Source organism: Zophobas morio, unplaced genomic scaffold (assembly GCF_036711695.1).
Source record: "Zophobas morio isolate AGI-343-1 ecotype UQ-CSIRO unplaced genomic scaffold, CSIRO_AGI_Zmor_V1 ptg000010l, whole genome shotgun sequence".
NCBI lineage: Eukaryota > Metazoa > Arthropoda > Insecta > Coleoptera > Tenebrionidae > Zophobas > Zophobas morio.
The window spans coordinates 5,544,326-5,558,601 of NW_026972115.1; the positions used below are offsets into that span (position 1 = coordinate 5,544,326).

At 35.9% G+C, this 14,276-nt stretch overlaps 1 protein-coding gene across 4 annotated transcripts in view; it reads right to left on the bottom strand.

Annotated features, from left to right (window-relative positions):
* LOC135126003 (uncharacterized) overlaps positions 1 to 14,276 on the bottom strand; it is a 196,615-nt gene that overhangs the window by 54,543 nt on the left and 127,796 nt on the right. For 3 of the 4 annotated variants that reach the window (XR_010279988.1, XM_064051792.1, XM_064051790.1), the window contains one exon: positions 1,131 to 1,396. The exons of the other annotated variant lie outside the window; for it this stretch is intronic. Coding sequence is in view for 2 of the 3 variants with exons in the window: in XM_064051792.1 (XP_063907862.1) it covers positions 1,215 to 1,396 (182 nt within the window). In the remaining variant the exon portion in view is untranslated. The remainder of the gene's footprint in view (positions 1 to 1,130; positions 1,397 to 14,276) is intronic. 4 annotated transcript variants of the gene reach the window in all.

The window sequence follows — 14,276 nt, forward strand, 5'->3', positions numbered from 1 at the left end:
AAATTTTGGATTTCAACATTTCGAATTATCTCGGTTAGTTAGGCCCTCAGAATTATGAAAATTGGTCTCGTTACTAATTCGAATGCCCTGAACACCAATCCGGGTTCATTTTTGAGCTATCGACTTCCTTGAATTTTTTTATTTTTTTACATGGTGCCACTAATTCGAAATTGAAACAGTCCGCTTCATCGGTCTCTCAAGCCCGAACCACCAACTTTACACGATCCTAAAATCATGGGCTGCGATTAAAAATCCCAGGGAATCTAATGGTACAAACTGCAAGTCCGGATTTTGAACCGTTTTAGAATAGTAAATCCGTAAACAAAAAAAATAATTTTTGAAATACAAAATGAACCACGATTTCTATTGACATCGAATTGATATTAAACTGATAGCGGAAATGAATTCTGCATTGGAAATTTCGACTAGAAACTCAATTTCGGGCAGATCAGAAGACTTTTATTTTTCATCTTATTGAAAAAATTTTGGATTTCGACATTTCAAATTATCTCGGTTAATTAGGCCCTCAGAATTATGAAAATTGGTCTCTTTACTAATTGGAATGTCCTGAACACCAATCCGGGTTCATTATTGAGCTATCGACTTCCTTGATTTTTTTTTTTATTTTTTTATATGGTGACAGTAATTCGAAATTGAAATGGTTCGCTTCATTGGTCTCTCAGACCCGAACCACTAAGTTCAGACGATCCTAAAATCATGGACTGCGATTAAAAATCCCAGGGAATCTAATGGTACAATCTGCAAGTCCGGATTTTGAACCGTTTTGAAATAGTGAACCCGTAAACCCGAAAAATAGTTGTTGAGATACAACATAAACCACGATTTCGATTGATATCGAATTAATAAGTACTAAATTGATGGCCGGCATGAATGGGTTCAAAATCAACTACTTGTTATGAATAGAAAACCCCAAGGAAGTAATGGTACAAACCCCAAATCTGGATCTTGAATTGTTTTGAAATGGGAACAACATGTTCAGAGGTTCAGAATGATCGGAAAAGTTTCGTGTTTTCAACTTTTCAACCCTTGCCGTAAAAGCCGCATTTGACGGCACCCGTAACGTCCCGCCAAGATGGCGAACACGACAAACCTTGACAAACGGGACTTACCGATGCATCCATGGGATTATGTCAACATCGCTGTTCACATAGTTGGAGCGTTCGAGCGGAATTCGGGCGTCGAGACGCGTCAGCTCAAGAACTTCCGTTACAAGCTGTTAGATCCCGTCGTTCCCGCTCTAATTCGCGAGGTGGAAGAGGACGGAGGCGGTCGAAGACCTCCCCTTTGGCAGATTGTAATCGTTTCGGTCCTGCATAATAAAATATCGCCCGTGCGATTTTTCTTCCATTTGGGATTCTTGTAGCGAGTTGTAAACCTGCAACGGAATTTGATAGTTTAATTACGTGCAAATACCACGGTTTTGCTCGATTTATCTTTCGGTTTAATTGTTCTGGGTGCAGCCGAAGACGCTTATTGGATTCGGTCTGCGTTCTCCGTTTTTAACCAAAGATTATTAATTAAACTATAATTGAATCAGGGGCGAAGCGAGGGTTTTTTTGTTGTGGGATTTCGTAGGTAAATAGGCGAGATTTATTGCTAATTAGGCGGTTCGGTGTTTAATGGAGTTGGAGGAGCTAATAAGGCGACTTGGTTGAGGTCGGTTTTAACACGAATATACCAAGATGTTTTTAGACGAAGGTAGACCATGTAAGCAAATTTAGTAATTTTTAATGAAAAATGAAATTTATCAGCGACTTCCGCAAAATTATCAAAGCGTTTATGATTTGTAGTGGAGTGATACCTGGGCGAAAAATTTAATTAAAACATTCTCTTTAAATTACGGAGCGCTTTGTATTCGTGGCCCTTTTGCTTATGCAGTGTTGGCATGCCTGGCTGCGTCTTCGTGAATACCCCGACAACTATTAATTAATTTTTCCGTCAGATGTCGTTAGTGGTGTTCGCTAATTTCATGACGTGCCAATGCATTTGCTGCAACGAGCGGTGACGCGTTTGCGGTGCGTTAATTAACGTTCGCGGTCGGGTAGCTCGGTCGATAATGCAGCCGCCCACTTTGCCGATAAACAACATACGATATCGAAATCATCTGGGGGATTACCGCAACCGACCTAACGATTGCGATTGCAATGGCGGCGTGATTGCGAGGGGAGACGGACTGACCCAGATTTGCGGGAAAGCGTCGCTTAAGGGAGAACCGCGGTCAGAGCCACCTTAAGAAAAAAATAGTCGTTCGAGTCAAATTTTCAACGAAGGGTGTCCAATGTCCATGAGGATTTTTCAGCCGTCTTTCGTAATTTCGTTGCGCAGCAGCCGTTGTTTTTTTTTCTGGTGCGGAGAAAAAAGGGCTTAATTGTCGAAGCCGGGAGCTGAATGTTTCTTTTTTCTTCATTTTCAAAGCGACTTTCTGTAGCGTGGAGGCAGGCAATAACTGTCGCGTCTTATTGGATTTACTCTGTATCAATAAAGGGTATACACTGCCGGCATTTATTTTAGGCTGACATTATCTTTACTGTGAGTTAAATAAATTACTTTCGTCCGTCGGACGTCTATTTACCTATACTTTGTTCGGAAAAATTAGCGCCAAATTCGGCGCTAATTTTTCTTCTTCGCTTTAAGGCGGCTTCGGCGCTCTTAAATAAATTTACAAGTGATGTTGGCAGGTCTTTACGTTTTTGTCGCCGGTGTTGGATTTAAAGCGAATGTTCTCCGGAAAATCGCCGGATTTTGTCCATTTCGCACGTTTATGTGAAGGGTGTCGATCACACCGGATTAAAAGAAAATGAAATCATTACAGATACAAATGGAGAGTGTGATGGGCTACGTTTTCCAGTTCGACCCTGGACAAGCCTAGAGTGTCTTGACGTAATTTTGTAAGTTAGAAAAAAACAGATATGGTAGTTGCTACCCTTCAGAAGAGTACAGGCTATAGATTTGAGTTATCTGTCTTTGTTGGTCAAACATATTATACACCCCAGACACGACCTCGTCCATTTTTTTTTTAATAATCAATCATAACAAGCACAGAAAAAAATGACAAAGATGTCGCTGCCAAATAATGACAAAATTGAAAAAATTAATAGTCTACTCTTCTTTAAAAAATTTAGACACATAGGTCCGTTTAAATTTTCTTCAAAAAAATGTGGAACAATGACGTGGTTACCAACAATTCCACACCAAGCATTAACTTTGAAAACTTCTTGGAAGTGCTTTTCCAGACACCAATGGGGATTTTGTTGGGCATAATAATGTGAGTTGGGTCTGTTTACACACCCGTTATTGGTAAATGTGGCTTCATCCGTAAACAAAACGTTAAATAAAAATCTTGATTGTCTCGTAATTGAGCTCTCACGAATTTGCAAAACACTAACCGTCGGATAAAATCGCGTTCTGTTAAATGTTGGATAATTGTTACATGGTATGGATGAAATCGGTTTGCCTTTAAGATGTGGAAAACCGAACCCAAACTAATCTCCATTTGTCTTGCAATCGGTCTTTGACTCACATGGGGATTTTCTGCTACAATTTCAATTAGAGCAGCTTCATTATCCGGCGTTGTTACAGTTCGATTTCTAACTTTTTTTTTGAATTGTCCAAATTCTCGTAATTTTTTTTTAAGTTTTCTAAATGCTTGATTTGAGGGAGTTCTTCTATTGGGGAACAGCACCATCAAAATTTTTGTCACACTTTCCCAATCTTAATAGCACGTCGGTTTTTTCCGAATTCGAAAACATTTTAAAGCAAACGAAAATTGAAAATATTTGGCTGATAGAAATAATTTGTCATAATTTTGGTTGTGATCATTACTATCTATGCGTTCATTATTTTTTAAAAATAAAAATTAATCAAAGCTGTGTATGAAACGTAAAATGGGTTGCCTATGCAGAGATATTCAGACGTAGACAGACAAAGTGAACACCCTGTATATATCAAAGAGGAGCGGCTCGAGCAGTGAACCTTGTGGTACTCCACACCCCTGACTGTAAGATGTGTTAACAGTATCCCAAACACGAAACATACTGAGAACGATTTTGTTAAATAATATTCCATCAAAACTGAGAAAACTCGCAAGATTTTCAAAAATTTTGGAAAGTTCTGTAAAATCACACGAACACTGTTTTGACCGTTAAATTAGGGACGGTCTCCGTTCTCTCTTTTTTTGTAATAAAGAATAAATCTAATAACAAATACTTAGTACCTACAACAAAAAAATTACGATTGGCATTTTTTTTTTTCTTTTTTTAACAACCTAACCCTGCCACCTACCCGTTCTTTCATTTCAGTGATTCATTTTATCTGGTTTGATTGAAAGGTATGTCTTATACTCAACAGAAATAAAATCGTCAATGAGAAAAATGGAGTGGGCGGAGCTAATACTTGCCAAGATAAAACTGATTTTGGTAAATGACATACGCCTTAAGTAAATAAAGGGTGGGTGGGTGGGGCTAGTATTCGCTAATATAAGACTAATTGTAGTAAATGACATATCTTCTAAGAAAATAGAGGGCGGGTGGGCGGTACTAGTACTTGTTAGTAGGACCAATTATGACAAATGACGTACCCTTTAGGAAAATTAAGACTGAACAGTTTTAAGAGTAGTGACAGGAATGAAGAGAGGGTGGGTGAGTGGGGCTGTTGCTTAATTGTAAAAGACTCTGTTGGAAAAATTTAAACTGCCCCGCCCACCCACCCGTTCTTTCTTTTTTTTTTTGAAATAAGGAATAAATCTTATTTCTAGGATCAATATTTATCGTCCACCCACTCCGGCTTCATTTCAGTGATTCATTTTATCTGGTTCGATTGAAAGGTGTGTCTTATACTCAACAGAAATAAAATCACCAATGAGAAAAGCGCGCGTGGGCGGAGCTAGTATTTGCTAAGATAAGACTGATTTTGGTAAATGACATATCTTCTAAGAAAACAGAGGGCGGGTGGGCGGGAGTAGTACTTGTAAGTAAGACTGATTACGGCAAATGACTTACCCTCTAAGAAAATTAAGGGTGTATGGGCGCCACAATGACTTGCTAACATAGACTGAACAATGTTAAGAGTATTGACTGGAATTAAGAGAGGGTGGGTGGGTGGGGCTATTGCTTAATTGTAAAAGACTCTGTTGGAGAAAGTTAAACTTAGCCCCGCCCACCCACCCGTTCTCTCATTTCAGTGATTCATTTTATCTGGCTTGATTGAAAGGTGTGTCTCATACTCAAAAGAAATAAAATCGTCAATGAGAAAAATGGAGTGGGCGGAGCTAGTACTTGCTAAGATAAGACTGATTTTGGTAAATGACATACGCCCTAAGTAAATAAAGGGTGGGTGGGTGGGGCTAGTATTCGCCAAGATAAAACTGATTGTAGCAAATGACATATCTTCTAAGAAAATAGAAGGAGGGTGGGCGGGACTAGTACTTGTAAGTAAGACTGATTCCGGCAAAAAACGTACCCTCTAAGAAAATAGAGTGTGTATGGGCGGGACTAAGATTTGCTAAGATAAGACTGAACAATATTAAAAGTAGTGACTTGAATGAAGAGAGGGTGGGTGGGTGGGGCTACTGTTAAATTGTAAAAGACTCTGTAGGAAAAAGTTAAACCTAGCCCCGCCCACCCACCCGTTCTCTTATTTCAGTGATTCATTTTATCTGGCTTGATTGAAAGGTGTGTCTTATACTCAACAGAAATAAAATCGTCAATGAGAAAAGCACGACTGGGCAGAGCTAAGACTTGCTAAGATAAGACTGAACAATATTAAGAGTAGTGACTTGAATGAAGAGAGGGTGGGTGGGTGGGGCTATTGCTTAATTGTAAAAGACTGTTGGAAAAGTTAAACTTAGCCCCGCCCGCCCATCCGTTCTCTCACTACAGTGTTTCATTTTATCTGGTTTGATTGAAGGTGCCTCTTATAATCAACAGAAATAGAATCGTCAATGAGAAAAGTGGAGTGGGCGGAGCTAGTACTTGCTAAGATAAGACTGATTTTGGTAAATGACATACGCGCTAAGTAAATAACGGGTGGGTGGATGGGGTTACACTTCGCTAATATAAGACTGATTGTAGCAAATGACATATCTTCTAAGAAAATAGAGGGCGGGTGGGCGGGACTAGTACTTGGAAAGTAAGACTGTTTGTGGCAAAAAACGTACCCTCTAAGAAAATAACGGGTATTTGGGCGGGACTATGATTTGCTAAGAGAACTGAACAATATTAAGAGTAGTAACTAGAATGAAGAGAGGGTGAGTGGGTGGTACTATTGCTTAATTAGAAAACACTTTGTAGGAAAAAGTTAAATTTCGCCCCGCCCACCCACCCGTTCTCTCATTTAACTGATTCATTTTATCTGATTTGATTGAAAGGTGTGTCTTATACTCAACAGAAATAAAATCGTCATTGAGAAAAGCATAACTGGGCAGACCTAGGACTTGCTAAGATAAGACTGAACAATATTAATAGTAGTGACTTGAATGAAGAGAGGGTGGGTGGGTGGGGCTATTGCTTAATTGAGAAAGATTCTTTTGGAAAAGTTACACTTAGCCCCGCCCACCCACCCGTTCTCTCATTGTTTTCTTTTGAAATAAGGAATAAATCTTATTTCAAGGATCAATATTTTAGGCAAACCCACCCCGCCTCCATTCCAGTGATTCATTTTACCTGTTTTGATTGGAACTTGGGTTTTATACTCAACAGAAATAAAATCGTCAATGAGAAAAGAGGAGCGGGCGGAGCTAGTTCTTGCTAAGATTAGACTGATTTTGTTAAATGACATACGCCTTAAGTAAATAAAGGGTGGGTGGGTGGGGCTAGTATTCGCTAATATAAGACTAATTGTAGCAGTTAACATATCTTCCAAGAACATAGAGGGCGGGTGGGCGGGACTAGTACTTGTAAGTAAGACTGATTATGGCAAATAATGTACCCTTTAAAAAAATAAAGGGTGCATGGGCGGGACTAAGATTTGCTAAGATAATACTGAACAATATTATGAGTAGTGACTGGAATGAAGAGAGGGTGGGTGGGTGGGGCTATTGCTTAATTGTAAAAGACTCTGCAGCAAAAGTTAAACTTAGCCCCGCCCACCCACCCGTTCTCTAATTTCAGTGTATCATTTTATCTGATTTGATTGAGAGGTGTGTTTTATAGCCAACAGAAATAAAATCGTTAATGAGAAAAGTGGAGTGGGCAGAGCTAAAACTTGCTATGATAAGACTGAACAATATTAAGAATAATGACTGGAATGAAGAGAGGGTGGGTGGGTGGGGCTATTGCTGAATTGTAAAAGACTCTGTAGAAAAAAGTTAAATCTAGCCCCGCCCACCCACCCGTTCTCTCATTTCACTGATTCATTTTATCTGGTTTGATTGAAAGGTGTGTCTTATACTCAACAGAAATAAAATCGTCATTGAGAAAAGAACGGCTGGGCAGAGCTAAGACTTGCTAAGATAAGACTGAACAATATTAAGAGTAGTGACTGGAATAAAGAGAGGGTGGGTGGGTGGGGCTATTGCTTAATTGTAAAAAACTCTGTGGAAGAAGTTAAACTTAGCCCCGCCCACCCACACGTTCTCTCATTTTTTTCTTTTGAAATAAGGAATAAATCTTATAGCAAATACAACAAAAAAAAATTCGATTAACGTTTTTATTAGCCTACATTCTATTAGTTTTCATTCCCACTCTACAAAACAACATATAATTTCAATCTCTCTTTGTTTTTGTAATATATTTTCCTTTTACTCTGTCGTGTGACGAGTTAAATGCTGTTTGTGATTTCTTTGAGGAAGTTTTGCATCTCAAAAATATAATTCTAATCGGTGACTTCAATATTCCAAATTTTAATCAAAACATTCCTAGAAAAATAGTTCTTCGTCTTGTCATTTGTACAATTTTCAAACTTAAATCAAATAAACAATATTTTGAATCCTAATGATAAATTGCTACATTTAGCACTTTCTAATGTTGAATGAAGAGTCAGTCGTTTGATGTCTATGGTAATGGAAGACAAATATCATCCAACGCTATTTTTATGTACCTTCTCGACAATGATAATGATAACATAAAAGCCTTTAACCTTCGTAGAACTGATTTCATCTCTTTTTATAACAACATATTATCTACTAATTGGTCATTATTATCAACTTTTTCCTCTATGGATCTTATGGTTGAATGTTTTTACAATGTTTTGTTTAATTTATTTTGTAAACATGTTTTTTTTATAAATATCAAATTTAATTTTCATCTTAAGAAACACAAAATTCAGGTCTACACTTCTATCTAGTGAAACTAGGACACTTTTAAAAGAGCAAATAAATGCGGTTTATAAATCGTATATTAACAACATCCAAATCAACCTACATCATGACCTTAAGCAATTCTGGGATTATATAAACCTAAAAAAGGTAAAACTAGAATTCCAAGCCACGTCTCTTGGTCATAACACGTTCGAAAATCCTATTGAAATAGTAAATGCCTTTCATGATTTCTTTAAGTCAACTTATATTGAATCTGATCTTCTTGATGAATATTATTCAGCTGACAATGAAAATTCTACCTCATAGCAATAAAAGTCATCAAAAGACTGAAACCAGATATGACATCAGGTTTTGATCAGATCCCAAGCTTCATAATTAAGGGTTGTAAGTTCCACACTTATTAATTTTTAATAAATCTCTTGAAACAGGTGTTTTCTCTACAAAGTGGAAAGAATGCAAGATAATAAAGTTGAAAATTACAGACCGATTTCCCTCCTTTCCAATTTTGCTAAAATTTTCGAATTAATTCCACATTCTTACTTGTATCCAGCAATGAAAAGTTATACAGGATCTCTAAATGGTATGGAAACGGTTAAATATCTTGAGAACCAATTGTACAAATCAACTGAAATTAGGTATAGGGGGACAAGAAATTGAGACGGTGCTTCATCCCATTTTGGACGTCAAGTGCGACAGTGCTTTAATGAAACTTTCCCTGGCAGCTTGATAGGCCGAAAGGCTACTTTTGAGCAGTGATTGGAACAATTACTTTTAAAAAGTAATGCATTACTTCAACAATCACTTTTTATATTTTACTATATTTATAATTTAAACTCCCTACTGGGTTAATCATCTCTTTGTGGGGACGAAACAGGTATAATAATAATCCCAGCAGGTCAAGTAAACGATTCCTAGAGAAAAACAAAACAAAAGTAATTGTTAAAAGTGACTGAATTACTCAAAAAAAACTCGTTTTGAAAAGTAATGCATTACAATTACTCATTACTTGAAAATGAATCGAATTACATTTGACAAATTTGACAGTAACTATGTCATACTCGTGTTTTTTGACAACCAGTTATATAAGCTCAATTATTTTGACATTGAAGCTGTCATTTCGCGTCCTCACTCTTAAAAACGCCATTTAACGTCACGGCCCCTTAGGCGTACCTGCCTGCACCCGCCCCCGAGTGCAGTTGTTACTAATCATGACTTAGTTTAATTCCGAGGTAATTGAAGGGAATTTCATTTGTGCACAATTAACGGCTTTTCCACGGTGCTTGAGTAATTCGCCGGAATTAACGGCCGACACGCAACTCATCTCACTTCCCCGAAGGTCGTTTTTGTCGTTTTTCCGGCGGCCCAATTTATCCGGCTTGTTCCAATAATTAGGAGCGACTATATAATTTCGAGTGCAGTCAATAACGAGCAAAACTCGGTCGTCGTGAGTTCGGGGGTCGCAAGGTGGGTAGCATTAATTCAATAGGTACAGAACGTAAACCTCATTAGCGGAGAGACAATTATCGATGCAATCTTGCTCGGGAATCGAGCAGAGCTTACATCTCGTCGCCAACAAAAACTGTCATTACAGGAAGTCATCAGAGACCTTATCGCTTGAATTAATACGTGTTTAACATTCACGTGCACGAACATACTCACAATTTGTTCCTTTCCTCCCGGCTGCGGAGGCACGTACAGAAATATGCATGACAGAGACAGTGGCGGCGGCGCAGCCCGGAGCGGTCGCTCGCTGTCGGCGGCAGGAGCTGGCATCAAACGATTTTTACGGGGAAAAGAATTCGAAGATGATGCATGCGGAAATTGCACCGGGAGGCGGGGGAGGGTTTAATCGCACACGTGGTAATTAAGGCGAGCGAGATTGAGCGACAAGAATACGGGAAAGAGACGTTGTGAGCATTGCGATTTGTTATTTTATAGAAAACATCTTTCTCTGTTAAGTTCAGCTACAAACTTAATTAAACCACGGAATAAACCTGAACTTTCGGTTTCTTATTCATTTTCCCCGTGTCCTCCAAATTTTCGATACAAAGTGACGATTTTTTCTACGTTTTCATTATAGTTGTCGTGATTGCCGAACGCAGTTCGTTTATCTTCGGTGGGATGCGGTCATTGACCACGCTGCTCATTATGGCGCTATATTTGACTCTGTCTGCTTTAAGCGAATTTTGCTATAAGTTTATCTCACTCCCACCCAAAGAAAATCTCTGCATATAACACTCCACGCTAGATCAATATTTTTAATTGACCCAACGAACCGCGAATGACAATGGAATATATACAAATATACAACTGACAAATGTAATGTCAGCGAAGCTGTTTAGATTTTATTGTAATAAGTCTACAGTTAGAGTACATAAAAACATTTTCATTTTCAAGGCGACTTAATTAGACTGGTTATCACAATTTTTAAATTCACATTTTTGAATAACGACAAAATCGTTCTTAATAATTTAGCTTCTCAGGGACGCCAATAATAAATTTTTAATTATGCCTGAACGTGCTCGCTGCGCTCGCATTTTAGGCTTGTTTTCTTCATCTTTATTAATCTTTATTTTCATAGAAGTCTACAATAAATAATCTTCGGGGAGTTCTTGAGTTTTATTGTAAGAATAAATATATAGACGTAGAATACACCCGCAGAATACCAGCTGAGCGAGCACGTTTAAATTGCTGGAGTTTCACCAAATTTGTTTTTTTTTCTATTTTTAAAAAATTAAATTTCAATGCGAATATTTCAAAAATTTTACTCCGACATAATAAACGCGCTATTTTTTTGTATTCAGTAGTCGAAATCTACATCCCCGAATTTTCTGTGAATTTTTAGGGAAATTTTTCAAAATCAATATTTTCCACAAAGAATATGAAAATTTCAGCGTTTTTTAGCAACCGAAATTTATATACCAAAATCTTTTGCAAATTTTTTGGGAACTTTTCAAAACCAAATTTTTTCTCAGAAAGACATTTTACTTGTAGATTTCGACATCCAGAAGTTACGTTCGCCTCATTTCTACCATAAATTTATGCAAATTTTCCAGAAAAACACTGTTTTTGGATTAAAAAAAAATTAATTTCAATCCGAATATTTCCAAAACTTGCCATACACACACTATATTTTTGAAATCAGTATATCCAAGTCTATATCCCCGAATTTTTTGTAGATTTTTAGGCAACTTTTTCAAAATCAAAATTTTTCAACATGAAAATTTTGGTATTTTTCGAGCATCTTCGAAATTTAACTAGACATTTTATTCGTAAATTTCGATCTCCAGAAGTTACCCTCGGCCTCATTTCTTCAATAAGTTCTACCACTTTTCCAGAAAAGCCTATTCAAATATTACAAGTTTTTTGGATTTTTCTAAAAAAACTAATTCAAATCGGAATATTTTTATAATAAATTCTAAAATCTTGCCCTAGCACCATAAACAAGCTATATTTTTGGAAATTAGCAATCGAAATTTATACGTCAGAATCTTTCGTAAATTTTTTGGGAACTTTTTCAAAATCAAAATTTTTCAATATGAAAATTTCGGTATTTTTCAATCATCTTCCAAATTTTACGTAAGTCATTTTACTTGCAGATTTCAACTTCCAGAAATTACTTTTGCCCTTACTTCTACGATAAGTTTAATACCATTTTTCCAAAAAAAGCCCTTTGAAATTACAGTTTTTGGATTCCTTTTTTTAACTCAATCCCAATATTTCCAAAATTTGCCCTAGAACCATACACACACTATATTTTTGGAACCAGCAGTTCAAGTCTATAGCCCAGAATTTTTTATAGATCTTTGGGCAACTTTTTGAAAATCAAAATTTTTCAATATGAAAATTTTGGTATTTTTCGAGCAACTTCGAAATTTAACTAGACATTTTACTGGAAAATTTCGATCTCCAGAAGTTACTGTCGACCTCATTTCTTGGATAAGTTCCACCATTTTTCCAGAATATGACAGTTTTTTGGATTCCTCTAAAAAAATTCACTTGAATCCGAATTTTTTAAGATAAATTCCAAAAACTTCCCCACGCACCATAAACGCGCTATATTTTTGAAAACAGCAATCGAAATTTATATTCCAAATTTTTTGTCCATTTTTTGGGAACTTCTTCAAAATAAAAATTTTTCTCAAAATTTTTCAATATAAAAATTTCCAATTTTTGAATAAAAAAAAAAGAATTCGAATCCGAATATTTCCAAAACATGCCCCCGAATTATACGCACACTATATTTTTGGAATCATCAGTTTACGTCTATATCTACAATTCTTTGTAGATTTTTAGACAACTTTTTCAAAATCAAAATTTTTATTATGAAAATTTTGGCATTTCGACCATCTTCGAAATTTAACCATAGATATTTTACTTGTTAAGTTCCACCCCCAGAAATTACTTTTGGTCTCATTTCTTCGATAAGTTGTACGATTTTTCCAGAATAGTCCATTCAAATTTGAGTTTTTTGATTTTTCTAAAAAATTTAATTTCATTCCGAATATTTTTACAATAAATTATAAAATCTTGCTCTGGCAGCGTAAGCACGCGGTATTTTTGGAAACAGCATTCAAAGGTTTTATCCCAAAATTTTTCATGGATTTTTGGAGAGGTTTTTGAAAATCAAAATTTTTAATACATAAATTTCGGCATTTTTCGACCATCTTCCAAATTTAACAGAAGACATTTTACTTGCAGATTTCGACTTCTAGAAGTTCGGCTTCATTTCTACGATAAATTTATTATACTATTTTTCCAGAAAACACTTTGAAATCAGTTTTCTGAATTAAAAAAAAAAATTGAATTTCAATCCGAATATTTCTAAAATTTGTCCCGGAACCATACACACTATATTTTTGGAATCAGCACGTCGAAAGCTATATCCCAGAATTTTTTGTAGATTTTTAGGCAACTTTTTCACAATAAAATTTTTCAAAATGGAAATTTTGGTATTTTTCCGGCATCTTCAAAATGTAACTAGACATTTTATTGGTAGAATTCGATCTCCAGGAGTTACCCTAGGCCTCATTTCTTCGATAAGTTCTAAAATGTTTTCAGAATAGCCCCTTCAAATAGGACAGTTTTTTGGATTTTTCTAAAAAAATTAATTTAAATCCGAATATTTTTATAATAAATTCTAAAATCTTGCCCCGGCACCATAAAGACGCTAAATTTTTGGAAACAGCAATCGAAATTTATATCCTAAAACCTCTTGTGGATTTTTAGGCAACTTTATAAAAATAAAAAATTTTCAATATGATATAAAATAAAAAAATAATAAATTCTAAAATCTTGCCCAAGCACTATACACACGATATTTTTTGGTAAAAGCAGTGGAAATTTATATCCTGGAATTTTTTGTGGATTTTTTGGAAACTTTTTCAAAATCAAAATTTTTCAATGTGAAAATTTTGACATTTTTCCACCATCTTCGAAATTTAACGAAAGACATTTTACTTGCAAATTTCAATTCTAGAAGTTACTTTTTCGATTCTAGAAGTTACTTTCGGCCTGATTTCGCCCATAAAAGTTCTACCATTTTTCCAGAATAGCCGATTCAAATATGAGTTTTTTGGATTTTTCTAAAAAATTTTTGTTCAATCCGAATATTTTTAAAACTTGCCTCGGGACCATACACACGATAAATTTGTGAAATCAGCACGTCGAAAGCTATATCCCAACACTTTTTCTGGATTTTTTGGCAACTTTTTCAAAATCAAAATTTTTCAATGTAAAATTTTTGGCATTTTTTCGATCATCTTCGAAATTTACAAAATACATTTTACTTGTAAATTTCGACCTTCAGAAGTTACTTTTGGCCTCATTTCTTCTCTAAGTTCTACCATTTTCCGAAAAAGCTCTTTCAAATATGAAGTTACTTTAATTTTTCTAAAAAATTTCATTTCAATCCGAATATTTTTAAAACTGGCCCCTGGAGCATAAACACGCTATATTTTTGGAATCAGCACGTCGAAAGCCATATCCCAGAATTTTTTGT